This window comes from Melopsittacus undulatus, chromosome 6 (genome assembly GCF_012275295.1).
Source record: "Melopsittacus undulatus isolate bMelUnd1 chromosome 6, bMelUnd1.mat.Z, whole genome shotgun sequence".
Taxonomy (NCBI): domain Eukaryota; kingdom Metazoa; phylum Chordata; class Aves; order Psittaciformes; family Psittaculidae; genus Melopsittacus; species Melopsittacus undulatus.
In genome coordinates this window covers 32,029,620-32,054,412 of record NC_047532.1, presented here as the reverse complement: position 1 = coordinate 32,054,412, position 24,793 = coordinate 32,029,620, and the positions used below count along the sequence as shown (strand labels likewise).

General features: G+C 38.7%; 1 protein-coding gene across 2 annotated transcripts in view; it reads right to left on the bottom strand.

The window, feature by feature from the left end:
* Positions 1-24,793, bottom strand: part of PLS1 (plastin 1) — a 50,277-nt gene that overhangs the window by 19,826 nt on the left and 5,658 nt on the right. For both annotated transcript variants that reach the window (XM_034063921.1, XM_005147027.3), the window contains exons 2-3: positions 4,645-4,753; positions 267-430 (exon numbers count right to left, since the gene is read on the bottom strand). In XM_034063921.1, coding sequence (XP_033919812.1) covers positions 267-430; positions 4,645-4,714 — 234 coding nt within the window. In that variant the 5' untranslated portion in view covers positions 4,715-4,753. The remainder of the gene's footprint in view (positions 1-266; positions 431-4,644; positions 4,754-24,793) is intronic.

Genomic DNA, 24,793 nt, shown 5'->3' with positions numbered 1-24,793 from the left:
ACCTCAAATGCTACCTTTATTAAGCCATGCTACCTAAAAAAAGTGGACATTTAACAATCTATGCATTTTTTCCACAGATGTTTTGATAAACTGAAGAAAACAAAGATACACAAATTTTCAATGACTGTAGCATATTTCTTCCCCATTCTCAACATATTAGTTATTTGTATCAAAATATTACTTAGTTGTACCACTTATTTCAGTTTTCTAGCCTAGTTATCAACAGATATCAGAGAGCAGAGAAACATCTAAAGGGAATGTCTCACAGAAACAAATTCTTCAAAGTCAATTCTCCCGTCCTTGTTGGTATCTGTTACTGCAATGATTTTTTCTACGATCTCACGGACTTTGTAACCAGGCAAGGGCACACTTGCTTCTTTAAACAGGTCTTGAAGCTCATAATCACTGACATACCCACTGTTGTCAATATCTGTAAAATGAAAGCACTAGTTATTTTTATACTTATGTAAAGAAGCAAATATAGCAACTGTCAAGAATAAAAGCATGAGAAATATAGTTCTAGGAGACAAGTATTTCTTCTGACACAGGTAAGTAAGCATGTGGATTAGATACACAACTGGCTAGAAGTTGTGCCATCCTGTTACATGTCTTCTCAGGAACTACTTTATAATCCCAAACCAAAGCTATAACAAGGTGTCAAATTTTTAAAGAGCAAAATTTAAGCTTTTTTTTTTTAAGACTCCCACCAAAACACTATAAACCTTCAAGCACAATGGAGATAAGTTATTATATTCTTACTTTGATATTACACTGTTTGCAATCAGTAAGCTCAAATCTGATGAAAATTGTTATTAGAAGAGCACACCTACACAAGAAAAACTACTTATACAAGAACTCTGCCTGACTCTGCATTTTGTTTCTTATCCTACTGTGATAGATGCCTTCTGTTCTTCAGAACTTTTTATGTGGTTAGGCTTACTTGCAAAGAATAAATCGGGGATGATCTGTACCTATTTATTAAAGGTGACTTCCTTAATAACCAGACATGCTGGTAGCAATTTGTGTCACCACCTTCACTTACACTTAGCTCCCAAGACCAAGTCATGAATGTCCATATACAGCAAAGTATCATAGAATCATAGAATAGTTAGGATTGGAAAGGACCTCAAGATCATCTAGTTCCAACCCCTCTGCCATGGGCAGGGACACCTCACACTAAACCATATCACCCAAGGCTTCATCCAACCTGGTCTTGAACACTGCCAGGGATGGAGCATTCACTACCTCCCTGGGCAACCCATTCCAGTACCTCACCACCCTAACAGTAAAGAATTTCTTCCTTATATCCAGTCTAAACCTCTGCTGTTTAAGTTTCAAACCGTTACCCCTTGTCCTATCACTACAGTCCCTAATGAATAGTCCCGCCCCAGCATCCCTGTAGGCCCCCTTCAGATACTGGAAGGCTGCTATGAGGTCTCCACGCAGCCTTCTCTTCTCCAGGCTGAACAGTCCCAACTTTCTCAGCCTGTCTTCATATGGGAGGTGCTCCAGTCCCCTGATCATCCTCGTGGCCCTCCTCTGGACTTGTTCTAACAGTTCCATGTCCTTTTTATGTTGAGGGCACCAGAACTGCACACAATACTCCAAGTGAGGTCTCACGAGAGCAGAGTAGAGGGGCAGGATCACCTCCTTTGACCTGCTGGTCACACTTCTTTTGATGCAGCCCAGGATACGGTTGGCTTTCTGGGTTGTGAGTGCACACTGCTGGCTCATCTTCATTTTCTCATTGACTGACACCCCCAAGTCCTTCTCCTCAGGGCTGCTCTGAATCTCTTCTCTGCCCAACCTGTAGCTGTGCCTGGGATTGCTCCAACCCAGGTGTAGGACCTTGCACTTGGCATGGTTAAACTTCATGAGGTTGGCATCAGCCCACCTCACAAGTGTGTCAAGGTCCCTCTGAATGGCATTCCTTCCCTCTAGTGTATCAACCGAACCACACAGCTTGGTGTCATCAGAATGCCTTTTTCAACAAGGGGTATGGTATAGCTCCACAATTGTGGAAAAAAATGAACGGCTGTATCACATGAAAAATTTTAAAAGATTCAGTATAATTTGTGTTACAATTAATAAGACAGCAGCACAGAAGAAATCATGAAAATACTCTTTGTACTTCCCCTATGGGCCAATCTGTATGCAGAAAGCTGTCTTGAATTCTTGTCTTAGTATACTAAAGCATCATTTTAAAAACCTATAATATGTTTTTATCCAATGTAAAGGATAATATGTGTTTGATTCAATAGCTGTTCCTATTTTTTATATTTATGCATATTTCCATATATATGTACACACTTATCTGTGCAATTAAATTTTGAGAATGTCCATTAAAAAAGCCTTACCTGTACCTGTAGTGCAATACCTATGCAAAGGAGAGAAGTGCTTTTCAAAGCAGACAAGCACTGTACAGGTGAAGCTTAATAAAATACAAGAAATCATATCCAGCATAAATAGCAGTGGATATAATGCCATAATTTTATATATTTAATGCTAATATTTTCCAAGTTTGACAAAAGTTTGAGTCTCTTTCATGATCATACTAAAGCTCTTGAAAAACACAAACATTATTTTCCCAGTTCTACAAATGGTGGATCTAAGATAAGTAATTTAAAAGAAATCCATGAATAATACAAGGAGTCAGAAACAGAAGCAAGACTATGTGGACACTTTTCTGACTTGTCAAGGTGCTCCAATTTTTGCCTTTTTTGGTTTACTAGTTTAAAAAACTCCCCAAGTCGGCTCTAGTATCAAAACTCAGCCAACACCATCAGAGTGTGTGAGTACACATCACATTACAGAAGGGCAAGCAGAGAAATATGCTTTCATCTCTAGTCATAACTGATTGCTATACAGTCATTTCCCTGTAATCTATACTACAGTAAGTAGTTTCTGCACAGCTTCATAAGGCAGCCACGTTTCACTAATGATAAAAAGGCTAACAACACCTGTTAAAAAGAAAAATATTCTTCTTTCCATTTTCAATACTACCAACAACTCATTAAACACTACACAGAAAAGCTTCATGTCTGCAAATGTATTAACCTGCTGTATGACTTGCAGACATGTCACAATACACATAATAATAGGGATCATCTAAAAAGCAGAGGACATGCTCATGAGCTCACTCAAGTTACCAGCTATTTTATTTCTCTTGGTTCATCTTTCACGGAAGCTAAGTTTCCATGATGACAAGCAGAGAGTTAAATAGATGCCTTTTCTCTCAGTTTACCAATATAGCTGCAAGCAATCTATCCATAAAGACACTGAAAATGTAACAATGAAAAAAGAAAAACACTAATGATGCTATTTTTTTCTGTTTTACAGAAAGCATAATACAATAAGGAAATGTTTGTCGGTGAGTAGAAGCAGTACAGACAATTCTTAGAGTGGAAACTTGAAAACACAGAAATGAAAGGGAGAAAAAGAAGAAATGCAGATGGTGAAAACCAAATAGAAAAGCTGTCAGACAATACCAGTGAGTACTACTAATACTAACACCTCACAGTAGATTAATACATGCATACAGTGCTCTTTACCATGGTCTGTCTTTCCAGCTCCTACAGACTATAGTCTACTTGAGCTACAGACTGTCAAGAAGACTGTTTAATAGCAATTCATGAATTGTCTTCTGTGATTGCATCTTATTCCTTTAACATACCTACTCTTCGTCTGAACAACATCCCAGTACAATAGGTTCATGGGTTTATTATTTGTCATGAAGAAAAGGTGCTTCTTTCCATGTTTAGCTTTCTGACTCTCTACTGGGCATTACATGATACCTGTATTGACAGATACTGAGTAATCTCCTCTTCACCTTTTCTATGCTACATGCAGTCTTAGAGATCTCTAACCTACAGCTTCCCAACAGTCTCTTTAACAAACTGGATCCTAATATTTAAGTCTTTATGCGTAAAGCAACCCTGTTTTCCCATTATGAATTATTATAAATGTTAGTTATATTTGCTGAGCTGCAGTCATACATCATCCCTTCAGAACTGCAGCAAATAAGAAATAAAGCAGACATAAACTTCAGCATTCACAACAATACTGCAATCTGGAAATAAGTGTTAGTAGCTGTATCATTTCTCACTCTTTTTGTTTACTCTCCAATTAATCTGCAAACATCCTGTCAAGCATACAAAATTGTAGTTACTTATTAACATCCGCTAGCTACAAAAGATCAAAAAGTCTCCAAGATTACCTTTACTTTCAAACGTAAAATCCAATTCACTCAATAAATAAAATTACTAGTTCAAAGTGTGCAAGCAAAGCAAAATCAAAGTGTCTGCAATTAAACATGAAAACAAGTTTAATCAAACTTTGTTTTTAAAATCTAAATTAAAAAAAAATTGAGACCTATTATACTGCATATACAATGGCACAATAATGCAACTGCTCAGCAAGAAAATATATCTGTTTTAGTTGAAGTTGAAATAAATTAATAAACACGCATAGTTTCAGTGAAAATTAGGGGTTTACATAAACACTCTTGTTTTCTTAGCTATTGCTGGCAACATAGAAGAGAAACACATCCCTATCAAAATGACGTGGTCCATAAAGATTTCTTCCACAAACCCCACATGGTTTTGCAATGTTAATTGCATCCTCATTTTTTTATGTAAAGCATACCTATTTTACTGAATGCTTCTCTTAGTTCTTCAAGCTCTTCACGAGAGATAGTAGTTATGTTGTTTTCCATTTCTGGACAGCAAAAAGTATTGTCTTCAATTGCTTATACCTAATTATAATAAACAGGAAATATATAAAGCTTTAATTCCAAGCACATATTAATGTAAATAATGACAATGTAAATAACTACCTTTTCAATACAAGGTACCAGACCTGCATGACATTTCCAGGCCTGGCATACTTAAAACATTACAAACAACAGTTCAGAGTACATCAAACACCTAGCAAATTGTTTCACTATAGTGACTGAGAATTCACAATAGCAGCACCTGTTTTCATACACTTGATGTTTTCATTTACATAGTATAAGCACTGACCAGTAATCTACCTCCACTGCTTAAGTGGTTTTCCAACTCAGAAATTGTTTGTTGAAATGAAAGGTAATTTTAAGAAAAATTCATTTCCAAGTGCAATGCAGTATCATTGCCATGAATGGTTAGTGCTAGGATCTAGACATGCAAAGCACTGAGCACTTCAGCATTTGCACAGTAGTAAACCTCAGTGGGACACTTTCAAGCACCTGCTTATAGTCAGTGCATGAAGACTGATGAGACTTTCAACAACTGCTGCAGAAGCTACAACCTCCTGACCTTTACTCTTCTGACAAGCTTGTTATTTCATAACACTGTCAAAGAACCAAACAAAAGCTTTTACTTAGCACAAATACTGGAGTCTCAGTGTGAATCTACTTTCTCTGCTCCATAAAAAGGCAAAACAGAACTGAAGGCACCTTTGCAAAGGTGATAAAACGCCCATAATAGGCCCTTGCCCATTTCCTCCTATCAAAGCTTTACTAGAGCAGGACCCTTGTTAGTAAGTGCAAGTTTGTAAACAAGTCACACACAACTGCCTCAATACACAAGCTTGTATTTGACATCTCCCACTGTGCACATACCATTGGCATATACAGAGTCAGCATACAGCACCACACATCTGCACTTAGTAAGTTCTGAGCAGCACTTGGCTGTGGAGAGCACAATCTGTTACAGGTGGTGCTGTGCCTACCATGAAATACAAGTTTTGTCTTGGTTTAACTTTATAAGCCAAAAGTGGCAAAATAACCACCTTATATAAGCTATTTTCAATGTTGTCCTATACCTGTGTTTGTGTTCTGTTCTGTTTTGGTTGCTCTGGTATAGTGTTTCTGCTTTAGAGCAAGAGAAATATTTCTGTAACAGTCAGATTATTATTTATTCATAATATTCACATCTGCTATATGCAGGCAGGTGTATCATTGCCTCACGATATTAATCACTGAAGTGTCTCCCAATTTCAGAATTTTAAGTGGCGACATGACGTCTGTAGATTATTTCACTGAGAAAGACATCACAGTTTTGTATTACTAATGTCAAAGCTCAATGTATTCTGCACCTGGGTAGAACATTTGTCTATCACAAATTGGCTCTCCCTGACTGCCTATGACAGGAGATCAAACAAGTAGTACAGCACAACCTGCTGGTTTGCCACAGTTAACAGGTTGCCCTCCTTTGCTTGAAGGGTGCACAGGGTCAGCCCTTCTCTGGTACTGTAGCTACCTCCAGCTATATACAGAGAGTGTGGATTCCCACTGTACTCAACACCTAAGGCTGTCAAATATATTAATATCCTCATATTTACAGTTATCTCTCTGGAGAAAATGAGAGATGATACAACTTGTCAAAAAACAAAACAAAACAAAAACAACCCCCTCTGGATTACAGATTTAGTAGCAAATGTAACATTTTTAAGAAACACAGTTATTGAACATATTTGGATACTATGTTGGAAAGTATGTTGCTGGATGGAGATTCGAGTAGAATTTGGCAAGGTATTGGTAGTGGTAATTTTACTCAAACCTACCAATATAAAGTTATGTACTATGGCATTCCTCCTCATACTATTCTGCCTTTTGTTGAACTCAGAATGATGCACTTGTATAGAATATGAAAATAAATGTTAAATAATAGTAAATGAAAAAAACAAAAAACAAAAAAAACCTGCTTTTTAGAGATCTTTCTTATCTGTAACTATGCACATGTTTAGATTGCTGGGCACTGTTCAGTAAGATGGTGTTGATTCCCTCAGCAGTTTTTTCATAAATGAAAATAATTTCTGTTACCTTAGACTTTCTAATACAAGAGGCAATGGGAAAACCTTTTTGCTACTCTTTTTACTGTGGTACAAGAATACTGTATGGGAGGTAATGAACCATCATGTACTGTGAAATACTGACTAAGAATTCTTGACCTGTTTGTAATGAAAAAAGTACTCTGCAGGAAATGGTGGAAAAGTCTCTGGAGCTAAAAAAAAAAAAAAAAGGGAAAGAAAAAAAAAAGCTGAACAAGGTATCCTACATGTAGCTAAACCTTTATGCAGAATGACACAAGCAACATTCATGAGCTATCAATGATTAACTCCCAACTTCTTTCAAAATACTATTTTAAAATGAAAGCAACTACTTGTTCAACATACTGTAAAATACAGTGAGTTGGTTTTAAAACACATTTTTTACACCTTTTATTTTTCTCCCTTTTTTTTTTCTTTTTGTTGTGGAGAGGTTAATCTTTGGGGTTTTTGTTTTGACCTTTGTGCTTATCTGAAACCAGAGTTAGGCATTTCCTTCAAAAAGAAAATTACTTTAAAGTTAAGCTTCTCATTTAACAGACTTCAACTGAGGGTCAGGGTTTTAAGGAAAATAAATAACATGAGATGTGGTGAAACCTCCTAATATAGCAACTGTACCACCAGACCATTCTAGGAAATACAGGAAAATTTTTGTCTCGAGTATGTGACTACTGTCCCAAAGTACGAAAGTAAAAATATTTATTTGGGCCCTATCTGCAGAATATGCATTTATTTATCTACACTTACACTGCTGTGTAACAGAGACAAAATAAGTAATGGGCTCTATGTAACTGCTTCTCATCTTAGCAAATGTTGCAGCTTCTTTTCAAGCAGTAGTTCACTTTTCTTCCATGATGCTATATAAAGTTTCCTTAGTGACTTATTTGTCTTCTATGATGATATATAAAAAGAGCTCTTAAACAACAGTGGGTTAATGAGGTCTTGTCTACTTCATTAGGGTATTTTCTGTGTGTTCACTGGGACTGTTCCTGGACACAGGATATGGCCTTGAGTGTGGGTGGTGAGTTAAGTCTTTTTCCTTCATGTCACTAGATCTCATTTAAATACTAAAATCCTACTTATCCATTTTGCTAAGCTTACTAGCAGCATGTATCAGTTTTCATACTCAGAAGAAAAATTAAAAATATATATAAAGAAATTACTTTATGCAGATGTTTCTGGAAATGCAAGTACCTTTGCAGGAAGCCAGATCTGGCAATTAAAGAAATAAGGAACTGTGGAAAAAATGGGGTAAGCAAATAAACATTTAAATCTTAATTACTAACGAAATTTAAAGGACTCTGAAGCTACAATAAAACCTCAAAATACAATCCTCTGAAATACAGAAACAGCACAGCATGTCAAAGCATGAAATATTTAGACATGGAGGTGCAAAAGGCAACACCACTTGTCATACTGTTAATGTTTTCAACTATTTACCATTACTATGAGTCAGATTTTATCAAAAACAATTTCTAGAAAGTTTCAATGTAATTAATTTCACTCCTCCCTTTTTATGATTCATAATTCAGATTTTCCATCATATTCTTTTTCAGAAAATAGCAGTTTTTGATTTCCAAAGATTATTTCAGTAAAACAGTAAAAACACATGTTATTGAATGAAGCAGTTTAAGAAAGCTAACACCTCTGCTCTAAAGAGACAGTCTTAAATACCCTATTATATAATTACAGGGTAAATTAGCTGGTCAATTAAATGGCAGAAGTGCTTCAACCATGGTTCTGGTGTTCAGGAGAGATCTAGTTTGAGCAGAGACAACACCTAAACTAGTCAGACATTTTAGGCTATTTCAGTATACCAACAAGGACCTTCTAAGCTAATAAATACCTTACACAGGTTTATCATTGCCCAAGATGGCTCAGTTCATAGGCAATTCTGACAAGATTTAACATTAAGTCTGCAAAGGTACATGTCCTGCTGTTTAGTTTACAGAGAACACATTTCTCTCTACTCTGGTAGTGTTCATAGAACACTTGGATTTTCTATAGTCTATGCTTACATCAAACCATCGCCTGCTGTCCCAGGACAAGAAAGGTATAAATATTGCTTTTATGCTGAGAAAGTGTTCTTGATCCTCTTTCTCAGTCCTTGCCAATATGCTTAACATGAACTAATAACACTGATCTATCCCTAGCCTGCCATCTATACCTGGAAGGCTGTTTCTGTCTGAAGACAATTCACTGGAGTATCCTTGAAATATTCCATATCCAACAATACAATACAGATAGCCATACCCAATAATATAGTACAATATCAGTACAGATACAAACTACCTTTGATACCACCATCATACTTCTTTGCATGCAGAGAATTATCTGTGGCTGAGCAACCATGAAGTTCCTGTCACTTTTCTGACCTGTTATCAAAGCAGTTAACTGGCATCAGGCCCTATAGTTTTCTCCATCCCTACAGGCAAATGGCAATTCCTTTTCCAGGTCTTCATTCCAAATTCTATTTGCCTTCTTTCCATGCGCAGCTGCTTCCACAACAACAACGGACATTACAAATGCTGACTCAAGAGCTTATTTTCTTTTGTCACTGTTCTTTTTGTCTGGCAATAGAGACACACCTCCTCTGTTCCTGCTGCAAACACCACTTGATTGCTGCATCATCCTTAAATCTGTTGGTTTTATTGACAGACTAACTAGCACAATTTGCAAATGTGCTTTTATGTCAATAACCAGCTGGTTATTAGCATACACTATCTACATGTACAAAACACAGAAATTCTGCTTCTCTTATTGGCCTTTGAATCAGATGGCTATAGATTTTAATGCAAATAAAAATAAAAAACCAAATAACCATAAATTTAACCTGTCTCATTCTTGTGTTAGTTTGTCCTGATTCTTTAAGCCAATGTGGGAACAGGTTAGCCTTCATGCACTGTTAGTCTCTTTTAAGCTCTTGCCAGGTTATTAATCTAGAAGTTCTATCCTGTCCCAATGTGACAAGAAGGCATTATTAGGTAGAAGACATTAAAAGGAACTTTAAAACACGTATATGCATCAGACGTTATGTTCAGTCAGTAAAGAAGGAAGAGAAAATGCTGCTGTATTTTAACTGATGAAATGCTAATTGGAACATTAGTGAAAAGATTTGTATATAATAAAAATTTGAGCGATGGAACTAACTGCCATTGATACACAGAATGTTAATTTTATACGAATACACATACAGAGGTTTCTGATGTCTTCTCCAGATGATACAACTGCACCATTTTTTGTTTGTTCCATTTGCTGCTTGGGTTGGTATATCCTGTCCCTTCCCCCTGATACTGTGGTATAATTTTACTTATGCCAAGATTATTCCTGACCCCCAAATACAAAAATAATTAGAGGTTAACTAAATCAATCCTTTAACAATGTGAAAGGACAAGTTATTTTAGTTATTTCACTGGTGGTCTGTAATAACACAGCAGTGGAGGTTACCTTGCTGTGAGATAAGGCTTAATCTTTACGAGAAAATTAATAATCAGTAGGGTTCAGTGATTTCATAATTTTTTTTATATAGTTTACACTGGTATAAGACACAGAAAGATAGCTCATCTTTCCCATGTCAGTGAAAAAACTGCAGGAGACATTAACAGGAGAGAAATAGACTTTATGTTATCTAAAGTAAAAGAAGCCTCGATTATGGAATACAGTCATAGAATCATAGAATAAATACCAGGCTGGAAGAAACCTCAAAGATCATCTAGTCCAACCTTTCCTGGCAAAAGCACAGTCTAGACAAGGTGTCCCAGTGCCCTATCAAGCTGAATCTTAAAAGTGTCCAACACTGGGAAATCCAACACTTTCCTGGGGAAATTATTCCAGTGCCTGATTGTTCTCACTAGGACAAATTACCCTCGTCTCCAACTGGAATGTCCTCAGGAATAACTTGTACCCATTACCCTCTCTTTTCCATGTGACTCCTTGTTAAAAGGCAGTTCCCATCACCTTCATAACTACCTTTAAATACTGGAACATGGAAATAAGGTCCCCTCTGAGCCTTCTACTCCCAAGGCCGAACAAACCCAGTTTTCACTGCCTTTCATCATGTGGCATGCTTTCCAGTCTTGAATAATCTTCGTGGCCCTTCTCTGAACCCTTTCCAGCCTGCCAACATTTTTTTAGTATAGCGAGGACCAAAACCAAACATAGCATTCCACGTGTGACAGTCCTCTAAATACAGAAAGAACCTAATACACCTGTGGAATTATGAGCACTGGGTCTTATAAAGAAAAAAGATACAAAACCAGATTCACTCCTAGTGCAGCAAAGAGGATGCTTGCAAACAGGAGAGCACTGAAAGGTCAAAGTAATTAGCTATATAAATACATATATCTGTGTATATAAAAAAAGATATTACAACTGCTGAAGCACACTGCTAATTTTTTAAATAAATGACAGGATGTAGTTATGTCAGATACAGTTATTAAAGTTCTTTAAACATCACACAGCCACAGTCTAAAGCTTCACTAGATGGAAGAGTCAGTGAGTATGTTTCTCAGCCTGGGCTTATAAATATGGATGGATATATTTATGACAATCAAAATTACTAGAAGTTAGAGGATAACAATGACAAAATGCTATGCTTCATCATATAAACTGCTAATTCATGCAATTTTCCTCAGTCTTCTATGTACAGCATTATGCAGTGAACAAGTGAACAGTACAATTTAAGAGGAAAAAATGCCCTTTTTTAAAAAAAGAAAAATTTATTTCAAAACTGTATGCACTGAGCTTTGCTGGAGAAAGTCTATCAAACCAGTCAGAGTGATACACTACATGCCCATGAAATATGTACCTTACATAAGGAGGACTAGAAGATTTAAATTGAAGTTAATTATTTACTCCATAGGAATTTATTAACACAGTACAGTAACTCTGGTGAATAATAAAATCAACATTTTCCACTATGCTTTTAAGATAAACATGGGTGACTCCAGAATGAACAGTAAAACATTAAACTGAGAACCTAACTGTTAGGCTGGTCATAGGCCTGATCTGACTTCACTTACTATGGTGTAAGTACAGAATAATTTCATGGGGCTTACATGAGGATGAAGACCAGATACATGTTTACTTTAGAAAGATACCTTTTCATTCTAACAAAATGCCTTCAGCTTCCTTTTGCTGCTGAGTACACAGAATAGCCATGTAAATTCATCAGTAGTATCAGTTTCAGGTAGTTTCCTTCACATGCATCATTCAGAAGGATCTCAGACTGCCTGTGCTTTGTACTGTTGCATTCAGCACTCCAAATAAAAAAACATCAATGGAAACCTTACACCTATGCCAGAATGACCACTTCTAGGAACATAACTTTGAAAAAATGCTATTGCCTGCAGAGTTAATAGAAGTATCTTTCCAGAAACATTCTACAAACTTCACCTGTTTACAGTTTAGCTACACCAATACTTTGGGCTGCACAATAAGCAACAAATTAAGGGACACAAAAACAAAGTTTCCCAACAGAATCTCTAACAAAGTTACATTCAAAGAACTCTGATCCAACATAAAGGTTGGATACAGTGAATCTACTGAAGTCGCACTTGTTCTCAGTTTGATTATCCACAACCTTTGCCTTGGTGAAGGTCCAGTAACAGCATGCACATGATATCCAAACTAAGTCAAGAGAAGTGCAGACTCAGAAGGAAAATGAAAGCATAGTAGGAATTTGAATGCACTCAAACCATAAATCTTAATAACTTTAATGCTAGCTCAACATCTTTCACGATCGATTTCAAATAATTTACGTATATATATCATTCCTTAACAACATAAATATTTAATCAGGAAAAAGAACACAAAAGGCATAAGCACTTAATGTTTAACAAATACACTAAGTATCCACTAAGAAGAGACTGTTTCCACTTAGAAGTGTTTTCAAAGCTCCTTGAGAGTAGAAGCAGCTTATGTTCTCATGGAAATAAAATAGAATAAACGATAATAGAGTTGCTACAATCTACAGCCAAAAAGGATGGCCCTATTATGCCCTTTAAAGACTTCTGAACCTGCTATTTGTAGGCAAACAGTTTGGAGACAGAAAGAACACAGGAATCTAGGAATATGTATTTCTGAGTTTTAGCAATTCAGCTCTGATACACCCTAAGCAAGCCTTACAGTTGGTCTTAAAGAAGAAGAGTTATTTCTGCATTCAGATACTGAACATCTTTCAGAGGCTCAAAATGCACTTTATCAGATACTACCACAGCAAAGGTACCACAGTTATTAAAGACAGATTTTTCAGTTGTATTCCAGCAACTCCAACTGAAGCCAGCTGATTTTGCAGATTTTCAGCATCTCTAATAATCATACTATAAATAATGAAAAACTTGAAAAACATATAACAAGTAAAATGCAACTGCAATGATACTCCTCCCAAGAGAGATAAAAGCAGTTCTTGTTTAGTGCTGCTACAGAAATGCAAATGTCAGTGTAAACAGAAAGGTTCCTCAAGGTCTCAGTTCCATAGTTCACACACAGGAAGTCACAGAGATACTTGCTAACATTTTGATTTTACAGTAAGAAACTCTTGCATCCAGCAATAAAACCTGCAGGTCCAACAAGGCATGGCACACAAGGCACACAAGGACAGGAAAGAATAGGTAAAAACAGTGGCAGGAGAAGTGGAACAAGGGAATTCCCTTGGGAGAAATTAAATAGTGCAGAAAACCTTCCCTTTGTTGAGCAAACCTTAGAGTGTCTCCTCTAGCCTATCAGAGGATGTACATTTGTAGAAATCACCAGGACTGAAACGTATGTGATCTTAGTGTGTGTGGTACTTACCTTCCCAATGTGAATCATTTTAGCATTGCTTCAGCTTCCACCATCCTGTCCAGAGTCTAGAATAATTTTTATCGTTTACAGATACAGCTAAAACTAGTGCTTAAAAAGGAAATTCACAAGTCCTGGTACAAAACTCATGAAACTGCAGTCCATTTCCAAGAGCTGTGTGGCTTACACATGACACATCTTTTTTCACTTCTGTGCTTCAAATATATAGCATAGTTATTATCAGGTCTACTTCTATTCACAATTAAAGTCACATTTTTGCAGAGAAAAATATTATTTGCATTAAGCAAGAACATGCTTTCCTTAGCTCAAGAACACAACTAAGACTGTCCCCTATACCTCAAAATAATAATGGTAACAGAAGGGAAGCAAGCCCCATTATCTCATCTTTTTATCCAAGAATCTCAAGTTGGATTTTTGAATGTCATTAAACATCTAAAAGCACTGTTCTGGAAGCAAAAATCTTGCTTTTCCGTTTTACACATGACAATGTCTATATTCAAGTAATCCATGATTGCAAAGCTACATTCAAATTAATTAACAAGCTATTTAACAGTTATGATGGGGCTCAGGAGAGATTAAGGTGACTTGGTGGAAGAAAGTTCTTCACAACTGTAAACACCATAACCTTACATTGGTGGAGGAAGCCTTGAACAGAAACTGTCGTTCAACAAGTTCAATCAACTTAATACACTGTTTCATTTTATAGAATTCTAGAATCATAGAATAGTTAGGACTGGAAAGGACCTCAAGATCATCTAGTTCCAACCCCTCTGCCATGGGCAGGGACACCTCACACTAAACCATATCACCCAAGGCTTCATCCAACCTGGTCTTGAACACTGCCAGGGATGGAGCATTCACTACCTCCCTGGGCAACCCATTCCAGTACCTCACCACCCTAACAGTAAAGAATTTCTTCCTTATATCCAGTCTAAACCTCTGCTGTTTAAGTTTCAAACCGTTACCCCTTGTCCTATCACTACAGTCCCTAATGAATAGTCCCGCCCCAGCATCCCTGTAGGCCCCCTTCAGATACTGGAAGGCTGCTATGAGGTCTCCACGCAGCCTTCTCTTCTCCAGGCTGAACAGTCCCAACTTTCTCAGCCTGTCTTCATATGGGAGGTGCTCCAGTCCCCTGATCATCCTCGTGGCCCTCCTCTGGACTTGTTCTAACAGTTCCATGTCCTTTTTATGTTGAGGGCACCAGAACTGCACACAATACTCCAAGTGAGGTCTCACGAGAGCAGAGTAGAGGGGCAGGATCACCTCCTTTGACCTGCTGGTCACACTTCTTTTGATGCAGCCCAGGATACGGTTGGCTTTCTGGGTTGTGAGTGCACACTGCTGGCTCATCTTCATTTTCTCATTGACTGACACCCCCAAGTCCTTCTCCTCAGGGCTGCTCTGAATCTCTTCTCTGCCCAACCTGTAGCTGTGCCTGGGATTGCTCCCACCCAGGTGTAGGACCTTGCACTTGGCATGGTTAAACTTCATGAGGTTGGCATCAGCCCACTTCACAAGTGTGTCAAGGTCCCTCTGGATGGCATTCCTTCCCTCCAGCGTATCAACCGAACCACACAGCTTGGTGTCATCGGCAAACTTGCTGAGGGCACACTCAATTCCATTGTCCATGTCAGTGACAAAGATATTAAACAAGACCGGTCCCAACCCCGATCCCTGAGGGACACCACTCGTTACTGATCTCCAGCCAGACATTGAACCGTTGACCACAACTCTTTGAGTGCGACCATCCAGCCAGTTCTTTATCCACCGAGTGGTCCACCTATCAAATTGATGACACTCCAATTTAGAGACAAGGATGTCATGTGGGACAGTGTCAAACGCTTTGCACAAGTCCAGGTAGATGATGTCAACTGCTCCACCCATGTCCATCACTTCTGTAGCCCCATCATAGAAGGCCACCAAATTGGTCAGGCAGGATTTCCCCTTAGTGAAGCCATGCTGGCTGTCACCGAGCACCTTGTTGTTTTTCATGTTCCCTAGCATGCCTTCCAGGAGAATCTGCTCCCAGATTTTGCCAGGCACAGAGGTGAGACTGACTGGTCTGTAATTCCCTGGATCATCCATTTTCCCCTTCTTGAAAATGGGGGTTATATTTCCCTTTTTCCAGGCTTTATATTTCCCTTTTTCTAGTCATCAGGAACTTCACCTGACTGCCATGATTTTTCAAATATGATGGCCAGTGGCTTTGCAACTTCATTCGCCAGCTCCTTCAGGACCTGAAGGACCTGGATGGATTTCATCAGGTCCCATAGACTTGTGTACATTCAGGTTCTTAAGATGGTCTTGAACCAGATTTTCACAGTCCCTGCGTCTGCCTTCCAAGACTCGGGTGCTGCAGTCAGAGCCTTTGCCAGTGAAGACCGAGGCAAAGAAGCCATTCAGAACCTCAGCCTTCTCCAAGTCCTGTGTAGCCAGTTCTCCCGAAAGCTTCCGGAGGGGGCCTACATTGTCCTTAGTCTGTTTTTTAGCCGCTACATACCTATAAAATCCCTTCCTGTTATCTTCAACATCCCTAGCCAAGTTTAGCTCCAATTGGGCCTTAGCTTTCCTAACTTAGTCCCTAACTACCCTGACAACATCCCTGTATTCATCCCAGGCCACCTGTCCTTGCTTCCACCTTTTATAAGCCTCTTTTTTCCTGTGAATTTTTCTCAGCAGCTCCTTATCCATCCAAGGAAGTCTCCTGGCCCTCCTGCTGCACTTCCTTCTAGTCGGGATGCAACACTCCTGAGCTTGTAGCAGGTGATCCTTTAATGTTAACCAAGAGTCTTGGGCCCCCTTGCCCTCTAGGGCTATATCCCATGGAACCTTGCTAAGCAGGTTCCCGAAGAGGCCAAAGTCTGCTCTCTTGAAGTCCAGGGAGTGAGCTTACTGCACACTCTTCTCACTGTATTGAGGACCTCAAATTCGACCATCTCGTGATCACTGCATCCAAGACATCCCTGGAGAGTCACATTTCCAATGATACCTTCCCTGTTGGTGAGCACAAGGTCAAGCTCTCCTCGTTGGCTCCTTTATTGCTTGCAGAAAGAAGTTGTCTTCCACAGAATCGAGAAACCTCCTGGATTGCTTGTGCCGGGCCGTACCATCGCCCCAACAGATGTCAGGGTGGTTGAAGGCCTCCATGAGAACAAGGGCCTGTGAGCGTGAGGTTTTTCCTATTTGTCTGTAGAGTTCTTCATCCACAGGTTCCTCTTGATCAGGCGGTCTGTAACATATCCCCACAGTAATGTGTCCCATCACCGATTTCCCCTTAACCCTGACCCACAAACTGTCTGTTAACTGATCACCTGTCCCCAGACAGAGTTCCATACTCTCTAGCCTATCCCTAACATAAAGGGCAACTCCCCCTCCCCTCCTACCGGGCCTGTCTTTTCTAAAAAGCCTATAACCTTCCATTCCAACACTCCAGTCAAAGGAGCCATCCCACCATGTTTCCGTGATGCCTATTATATCATAGCCCCACAGATGTGCCTGCATCTCTAATTCCTCTTGTTTATTCCCCATGCTATGGGTATTTGTATAGAGGCATCTGACCCGAGCTCCAAATGAAGCCGGCTCAGTGGCTGGAGCGGCTAGAATATTACTACATTGCTCAGAGTATTTATTATAGGTGCTGGCAACTGACTGGGTGTGTTGGGATGGAATGATGCCCCCCTCCCCCAACACAACTAGTTTAAAGCATCCTTGACAAGTCTGGCAAGCCTCCCAGCAAAGCCACTCTTCCCTTTCTTTATCAGAGCAGTTCCACCAGCCCCCAGTAGGCCTGGCCTACAAATGTGGGCCCCATGTCCAAGACACCCAAACCCTTGACTATGACACCACCCTTTTAACCATTTATTAACCTGTCCAATCCTCCTTGCCTTTGGAAGGTCCTCCCCTGTGTCTTGGAGAATTGTCGAAAAGACTATCTGAGCTCCAGAACCCCTGACCACCTCTCCCAGAGCTCTGTAGTCCTTCTTTATACTCCTCAGGCTACTACTATCTATATCCCTAGCAACCACATGTATCACTAGAAGCGGGTAATAGTCCGTGGGACATACTAGAGCAGGCAGCCTCTCCGCAACATCCCTGATCCCTGCCCCAGGTAGGCAACACACCTCCCTTGCGACCGGGTCAGGCCGACAGATGAGCACTTCTGTCCCTTTCAAGACAGAATCCCCTACCACTACAACCCGCCGCTTTTTCCTGGCGGCACCAGTAGAGATCTTCTGTACCAGTGCACCAGCCGACTGTTTCTGATGCAAGTGCATTTCCTCATCAGCCCCCTGCAGGACAGCAAAGCGGTTCTGGGTGGGTACAGCAGATTTAGGAGGAAGCCCCTTGCTTTTAATTGCTCTCTTCCTCCTTTGGTTGTTTTTTTTTTGTTACTAATTCCCAGCTTCCCTGATCAACAGCCTCCTTCTTTCCTCCATGAGTTAGAGGGGAATCTTGAGGCCCCTGTGCTGTTTGGGCCTGGAGCAAGCAGTCCTGCTTCCTCTCAGCTTCCCTGACATCTTGCAGCTTCCTGACAGCATCCCGTAGCTCAGCCACCTGCTGGAGGAGGACCTCCATCAGGGAGCAGCGAGCGCAGCCCTGCCCATTCTGCACCTTTCCCTCACCAGACCAGTGCAGGCACTCTCTACACTCCAAGCTCTGCACCGCAACCTTCCCACTTACCAGCTCTGCCTGGGTGCCTACGCTGGCCACCACCGGGGCGGCCAGGGCAGAGCTCCCAGACCGGACCCTGGTCGTATGGTGAGTGCTCACCATCCCACTCGCCTGCCCGTGTCAACTGCCGCGCAAACTGCCTCGACCCACTCTGTTTGCCTGCTCTGTTTGCCCGCTCTGGTCGCCGCGCTCCTGGTCGCCGCGCTCCCTGGGTAGGTTTTTAACCACTCACAGTTGGTGCCACTCCTCCTGTCTCCGCCCCCGGTGAGTCACCTCCTCACGGTAGCTGAGCTCTTTGCAAGTCCTGTCGAGGACTTGAGGCTCCCTCCTCAGTGGCTCTTGTCACTCTGTGGTGAGGCTTCTGGATGCTGATCTCCCCCGGCTCCGCTCCGGTGTTACAGGTGTCCTTTCTCAAGCTACAACCCCTCAGGAAGTGACTAACAATGGCCGCTGATGGCCGGTTTTCTATGACCTTTTCTCATCCTCTCTAACTAACCATATCATTTGCCCTCTGGACTGATTACTTGATACTATCGAAAAAATCAGTTTATTATACTGAAACCTGTGTCCTCTGCTGACTAATCACTTGGCTTCCCAGCACACTAATGTGCTAGACTCTTCTTCCTGGAGAACTTCTGCAAGCTCACATCAAGCACCTTTTCTGGTCTTCCCTCTTGCCTCACTGACCTTGCTCCCATCTTTACCCACATGAATACCTTTGCTTATGTACTATTTCTGAATTCATCCACCCACTGATGAGGCAAAGACACTGTCTCTGGAAGGCAAGGATCATGCCTTCCAATTAGTACTGGAAGCTGGTGCCTCAGATACTTCCACAAAAAGCAAGTTAAAAAATACACACTGAACTAACAGATCAACCACCACAGCACAGAATGAAAACCCCAGAAACTGTGTCAAGGTGAACACCTAAGGTGCAAGCATCACAGCAGTTTTACCATGCAAATGCATGGTAGATGGAAAGAGTCAATCATTAACATGTAGAAAATCTGATGAGAACCTGGGAAACAGTTTATTGTAAAACCCATTTGATTACCAGTCACTGCTCTGGAGACTTTTTTTTTTCCCCAAGTCCAAGCTTGGTTTCTCTGTGACATCTCATCAAAGCAAACCACGCTAAAATATAGATGGAAAGGCTACACTAATAAAATCAAGTTCATTCAGGCGTCTCATTCTCAAGTCATTCTTTTGTGCCTAGGCTGACATTACACATCAAGTTTACAACAGCAAAAGGGAGTGAGTTATAGGACACAACAACAGATACTTAATCTCTTTCTTCCTCTGTTTAGGTTTATGCAAACACAGCTTTTGTTAGCATACAACTACAATGACAAAAATTGCATTATTTTTATAGTAAAGTCCCATATAAATATTCTCTGATATATCTCTTAACTGAGAAACAAATACTGACATTCTTATTTGAAATATCCACATCAATAAGAACTTTGTGTACAGAGCAAACATCATGCTCAGAGTTAACAATGTGTTGACATGATCCTTATTTGATAAAGGGTCTTTTTGGGTGTCCCAGTACTTCACAAGTAAGACTGGAGGTCATACTTTAATTATTCTTGTACACCTTTATTAAACTATAGCACTGGTAGTTGATTACTAAACAGAAAAGCTAAACAAAAGCAATTGTCATAACCCCAAATTTTCAAAAACAATCACAAATCAAACCCTAACAAAAAAAAAGTCAGTTTTAAAAATTAGTCATATGGAATTACATCTGTCTTGTTTTCAGATATTCCACACTATTATAAAAATCAACTTTTCTCTATAACTGGAAGGACTGAAGCTTTATTTTAAAATTAAACATCCACACAATTTCTCAACTCCACAAACTGACTTTTGAGAGCATCTTCAATTTTAATGGAAAGGTTGGCCACATAATGAGAGCTGATGATATTGTGAAAGTTACTGACTCAGCATCTTCTGGTCTATCTCTAAATGACAATTTAAATTAGTACTTTTCTAAAAGTGATAGTGCTATTAAAATCAAATAGTTGCAAAATTATCTCCATTTCAGTATTTATAGTAAGGAAACAAAAGTAATCAGAAACATTAAAATACAACAAATGGCACAGCTTTTCACTATCTACCAGCTTCTAGCACAACAGTTCTTACCTATTTCACAACCACATTCTGCTGCTGCTGTTAGCAAATTACCATTTCACCTGTGACAAGCTTCACAGTTGCTCAAAGTTTGCTTGATTTTGCATTCCATCTACTGCAATCAAAGTGTGCTCACCTTCAAATGTCACAATATCAATGGAATTTTTTCAAGGCTGTCAGGTTTTGTCCCAAGCCTCTATTACTTCCAGATTCAGTGCTGCTTGAGGGGCAGGACATACTGTACTGTGTGTTCTTTGCTAAGAAATTTATCTTTCCACTCATAACTTCAGAAAAGTATCTGTTTCTTAAACCAACTGTAAAATTATGAACCATTTTCCTCCAAGCATGAAAATGCCAAATAGTTAGCACATAACTTAAAAAGCAAAACTACGAATAAAACTGTCTGTTAACAAGCAGCCTAAAAGACAGAAGGGCAGATCTTAAAACCACACAACTGCAACACTCCAGATAACTACTGTCTTGACCTTGCATGTGCCCGCTCTCTGGTAGTCTGAAGTAGGAAACCGCAGCTTGCTACAAATACTAAAACTGCAGTCAGAGCCACAAGCTAACTCTTACTAATGAACTTAGTTTTAAGGTCACCCCAGAAGTTAATCATGTGAAGATCATTAAGAGTAACAATACAAACACACATTCATTCTTCTGCTCTCAGCAATTCAGTTCATATCCGCATATTCTTCATATTCCAGCTAACTGCAATTACTAAATAGTACCAAATAGATGCATGTTGCCAGACTAGTTTTCAGTTTTTATTAATTACCACATGGCAGTACAGCCTTCTGTCACCTGCTAATTCCTTACTCAAATCTACATGGTTCAAAAGATTATTAGATTAGACTGATCAGCTACTATACTACAGGCAAGCCAGGATTTTGTGTCATGGAAAATTCATAGGTTATTTTTGTTTTTCTTTATTCATTGGTCAAACTAGAGGGAAAAAAAGCAGCTTTTAGAACACAGGGCAAGAGCAACTGGCAGCATTTCCAAGCCATCCAGTCTCTGCTAAGTCCACAGATGCACAAATGTTACCCATATGCCAGTTCATAGCCTTAAAGAGCTATATGTGCTAAAGTGCTCAGGATAAAAGGAACACATTAGTAAATCTGAGTAACTAAAACTAAGTAGAGTATTGTTTGTAGCTTCTAAACTAGAAGACTATCTGGGACACACATTAAGTTCATTTGCTGGTACTGTAGTTCTTAATAATAAGGCCAGAAGAAAAAATCTACAGTAGTTGTTGCCAACTGTCATTTTTAATCATATTTAAGAGCTAAAAGGAAAAACAAAAAACAAACAACCCCCCCCCAGGAAAAAAAACAGCTAAGCAAATGTTTTGTAACCAAGTTATTCAAAACCCAAGCCTCAGGATTCATAGGTTCAGGAGACAGCTTTCACTTAAGAATATGAAGTTGTTTCTGATGCTTAGGTAAAAACTCCACATCTTTCCTAAACAAATAAGAAATCAAAATAAATTAAAAATTAAAAAAAAAACCAACAAAAACCCCCAAACAAAACCACCAGAAACCTCCAAACAAACAAAATAAAAATCCCAAAACTTTATAAAAATATTGGGTTTAGACAAATTCTCTGGTTTAGTATGGGTTTGTTTGTTTTGGTTGTTTGGGTTTTTTTTTAATATTTTGAGCTGGCAACATGTGCAGACATCCCTTGGCATTTAAATCATAAATTAAACCTATGCAACAAAAATAATTAGCTTTTTAAAAAAGTCTATATATAAAATCTAGCCAGGTGCTTCTACTAAATTAAGAAATTATTATTCTGCTGCAAAACAGTATCTAAAGATGTGTATCATTTTATAAACTAAACATTTTGTTTCCTTTTTTCAATACTGTAAAACCATTCAACTCACAAAATAGTGCTAGGCTAGTAATAAGTCTTGCAAACCTAAAAATTATAGTTTAAAAAGCTACTTGTTGCTTTAAAATTAATAACCTGAACTCCTATAAATGGAAAAGATATGCTTTACACTTACCTATGGTCTGGTAACTACAGGGCACAATACTTAGTAGACAGAAAATCCTGTTAGCTCATCATGCAGATTGCCATTGTAAGGAGTCTTTTTGCCTAGTTAAACATGAATTCTTAGTATTATTAAATTTAGCATGTATTTTCATTTGGTTTGCATTAGACATTTTAAAATGTCTCACAATATGACAAGTTTTTGCTCTCATAGCCTGCAGTAAATGCTACAGTCTTCCAAAATTGCCAGATAACAGTTCAAATTCTGACATTTTTGAAGCAAATTATCACTATTTCTTATATTGTTTTAAAGTCATAACACTTGTTAGGAGTTTGAAAGCAAATTTCCACATGTTCAGCAAATAAAATATGTAGCTAAAAACTTCCTTTGATGACAAAATGGTTAACTGTGACCAAATATCAGATAGATCAGCTTGTTGACAAATCAGTTCTTTTACAAGGGCAAAACATGTCTCTGCAGAAGATCTTACAAGATGAACATTTTATTTCACCTAATATTTTAAAATTTGAAGTTAGGAATGAGTCTGTGCCTATAAGCTCATCCTTCTCCCACTAACCTTCACAACAGCATGTTGTTTACTGTCACTTTACACAGTGGCAATTAATGAAAAATAACTCATATTTCATACTCTCAAAAATTAATGCTCTTGAGCATTAAACAGTGCTGCATATTTAAACCCATTTTTAGATACCTAAACATACCACAGAAATATTTATTGTGCTACTACTATCAATTAGCAATCCAACATTATGCTTACCTTCCATACTTCGATTCAAATATGAGGGACAAGCTTTCCCACTGTTACTGGTTTATCTCACCCTAGTTGCAGATTGTAGCTGAAAGCAATACAACTGAAGTGACATCTTAATGAAACACTTCTTAGGTAGCACAGAGACTATAGTAGCACCCAGTTACTCATCCAGCATATGCTTATTTTGTTGAGAAGGACTGATTTGGATTAATCCTATTGAGTTTAAATGCCTTGATCTTAACTTACTTAGTAAAAAGCAGAATGGTGGCTTAAAAAATAAACTATATGGCAAAAAGGATTGTTCCATAGATTGATGGCCACAAAAATTATTTTAGGAGGGCAAACATGCAGAAATCTTTGAATGCAACAGAAATATGTGCTTTTATTTACTATACATGTCTACTTTCCCCAAGGCAGTCAGTCTATCAGACAGAACTTTATTAAAATGTCCAGCATAGCCAACCTAGTAGCTGTGTTTCATCACAACAGGAGGCTGCCATTTTAGAGTGCAAGCCACCTTATGAAAAGCAAAATAATGGAGTGCCAGAAGTAGGGATTTGCTCTGGCATGACAAAAAGCTTGTTTCACGTTGCTATTAGGCCTCTCTGGGGAGCAGCTTTGTCAGAGTGTGGCCAAACCACCTTGCCCATACTGAAGCAGCCAATCTGGAAGTTGAGTTGGAGGCAGAATGGATAGTCTCAAGGCTGTTGGAAATTCTGGGGAGTGTACATTTTAGTTTTAAATTTTTAAAATCTATTGAAAAAAAAAGAGAAAAGTTGTGCTCCTTTTTTATACCATCCTTATGCAAAAGCTCAATCACCCTGACACATATAGCATTAACAAACTGCAACAGGCAACCATAATTTTGCGAGGCTTAACTTCTTTAGAATGACTAAAAAAAAAAAGTTGGAGTAATTCCAATATACACAACAGAAACTTCCACTTTGCAGTGGTGTACCCACATACACATTTTAGTTAATGCTGCCAGAACTGTATTTTATTTTATTCAAAATTGTATCCTAATGAGGATAGATATTTTCCATCTATGTTTAGCAATATATATCTGGAAACACATAGTAGCAGCAGAACCATGAAAGATCAAAGGTATATAGATATCAATAATGAACAAGATAACATGTTTTAGGAGAATTTGTCCAATAGGTCTTGAACTAGAGAAGTAGTTATTTGTGAATACAACTCCAAGCACATGGTAACACTTTTAAATCAATACAATTATCAGTAAGAGTGGAATTTATGTACTATAACATTTTACTAATTTGGGATGTGAAAAATATTCTACACCACACAATTGAGGGACTAATCTAGGTGATAACAAATCAAGCAAAATAAATTTTATATTTAGTAATGAATTGTTTCCTCACTGAATACATCATGTTACTTAAGGGAGGGTATGTGTGGGAGAAACAGAATCAGAGTCAAGTTCTGATGCCAGCTATATCACTGGCGAAATCCACACTAGTTTCAATTTAATATATCTTTATTCTATAAATCAAATTTAGAGGACTAGAAACACAGCAGAAATAAAATATTCAGCTCAATGGAAAAGGAGAATTTCATACTACTTTATACTGACCTACCTTTAG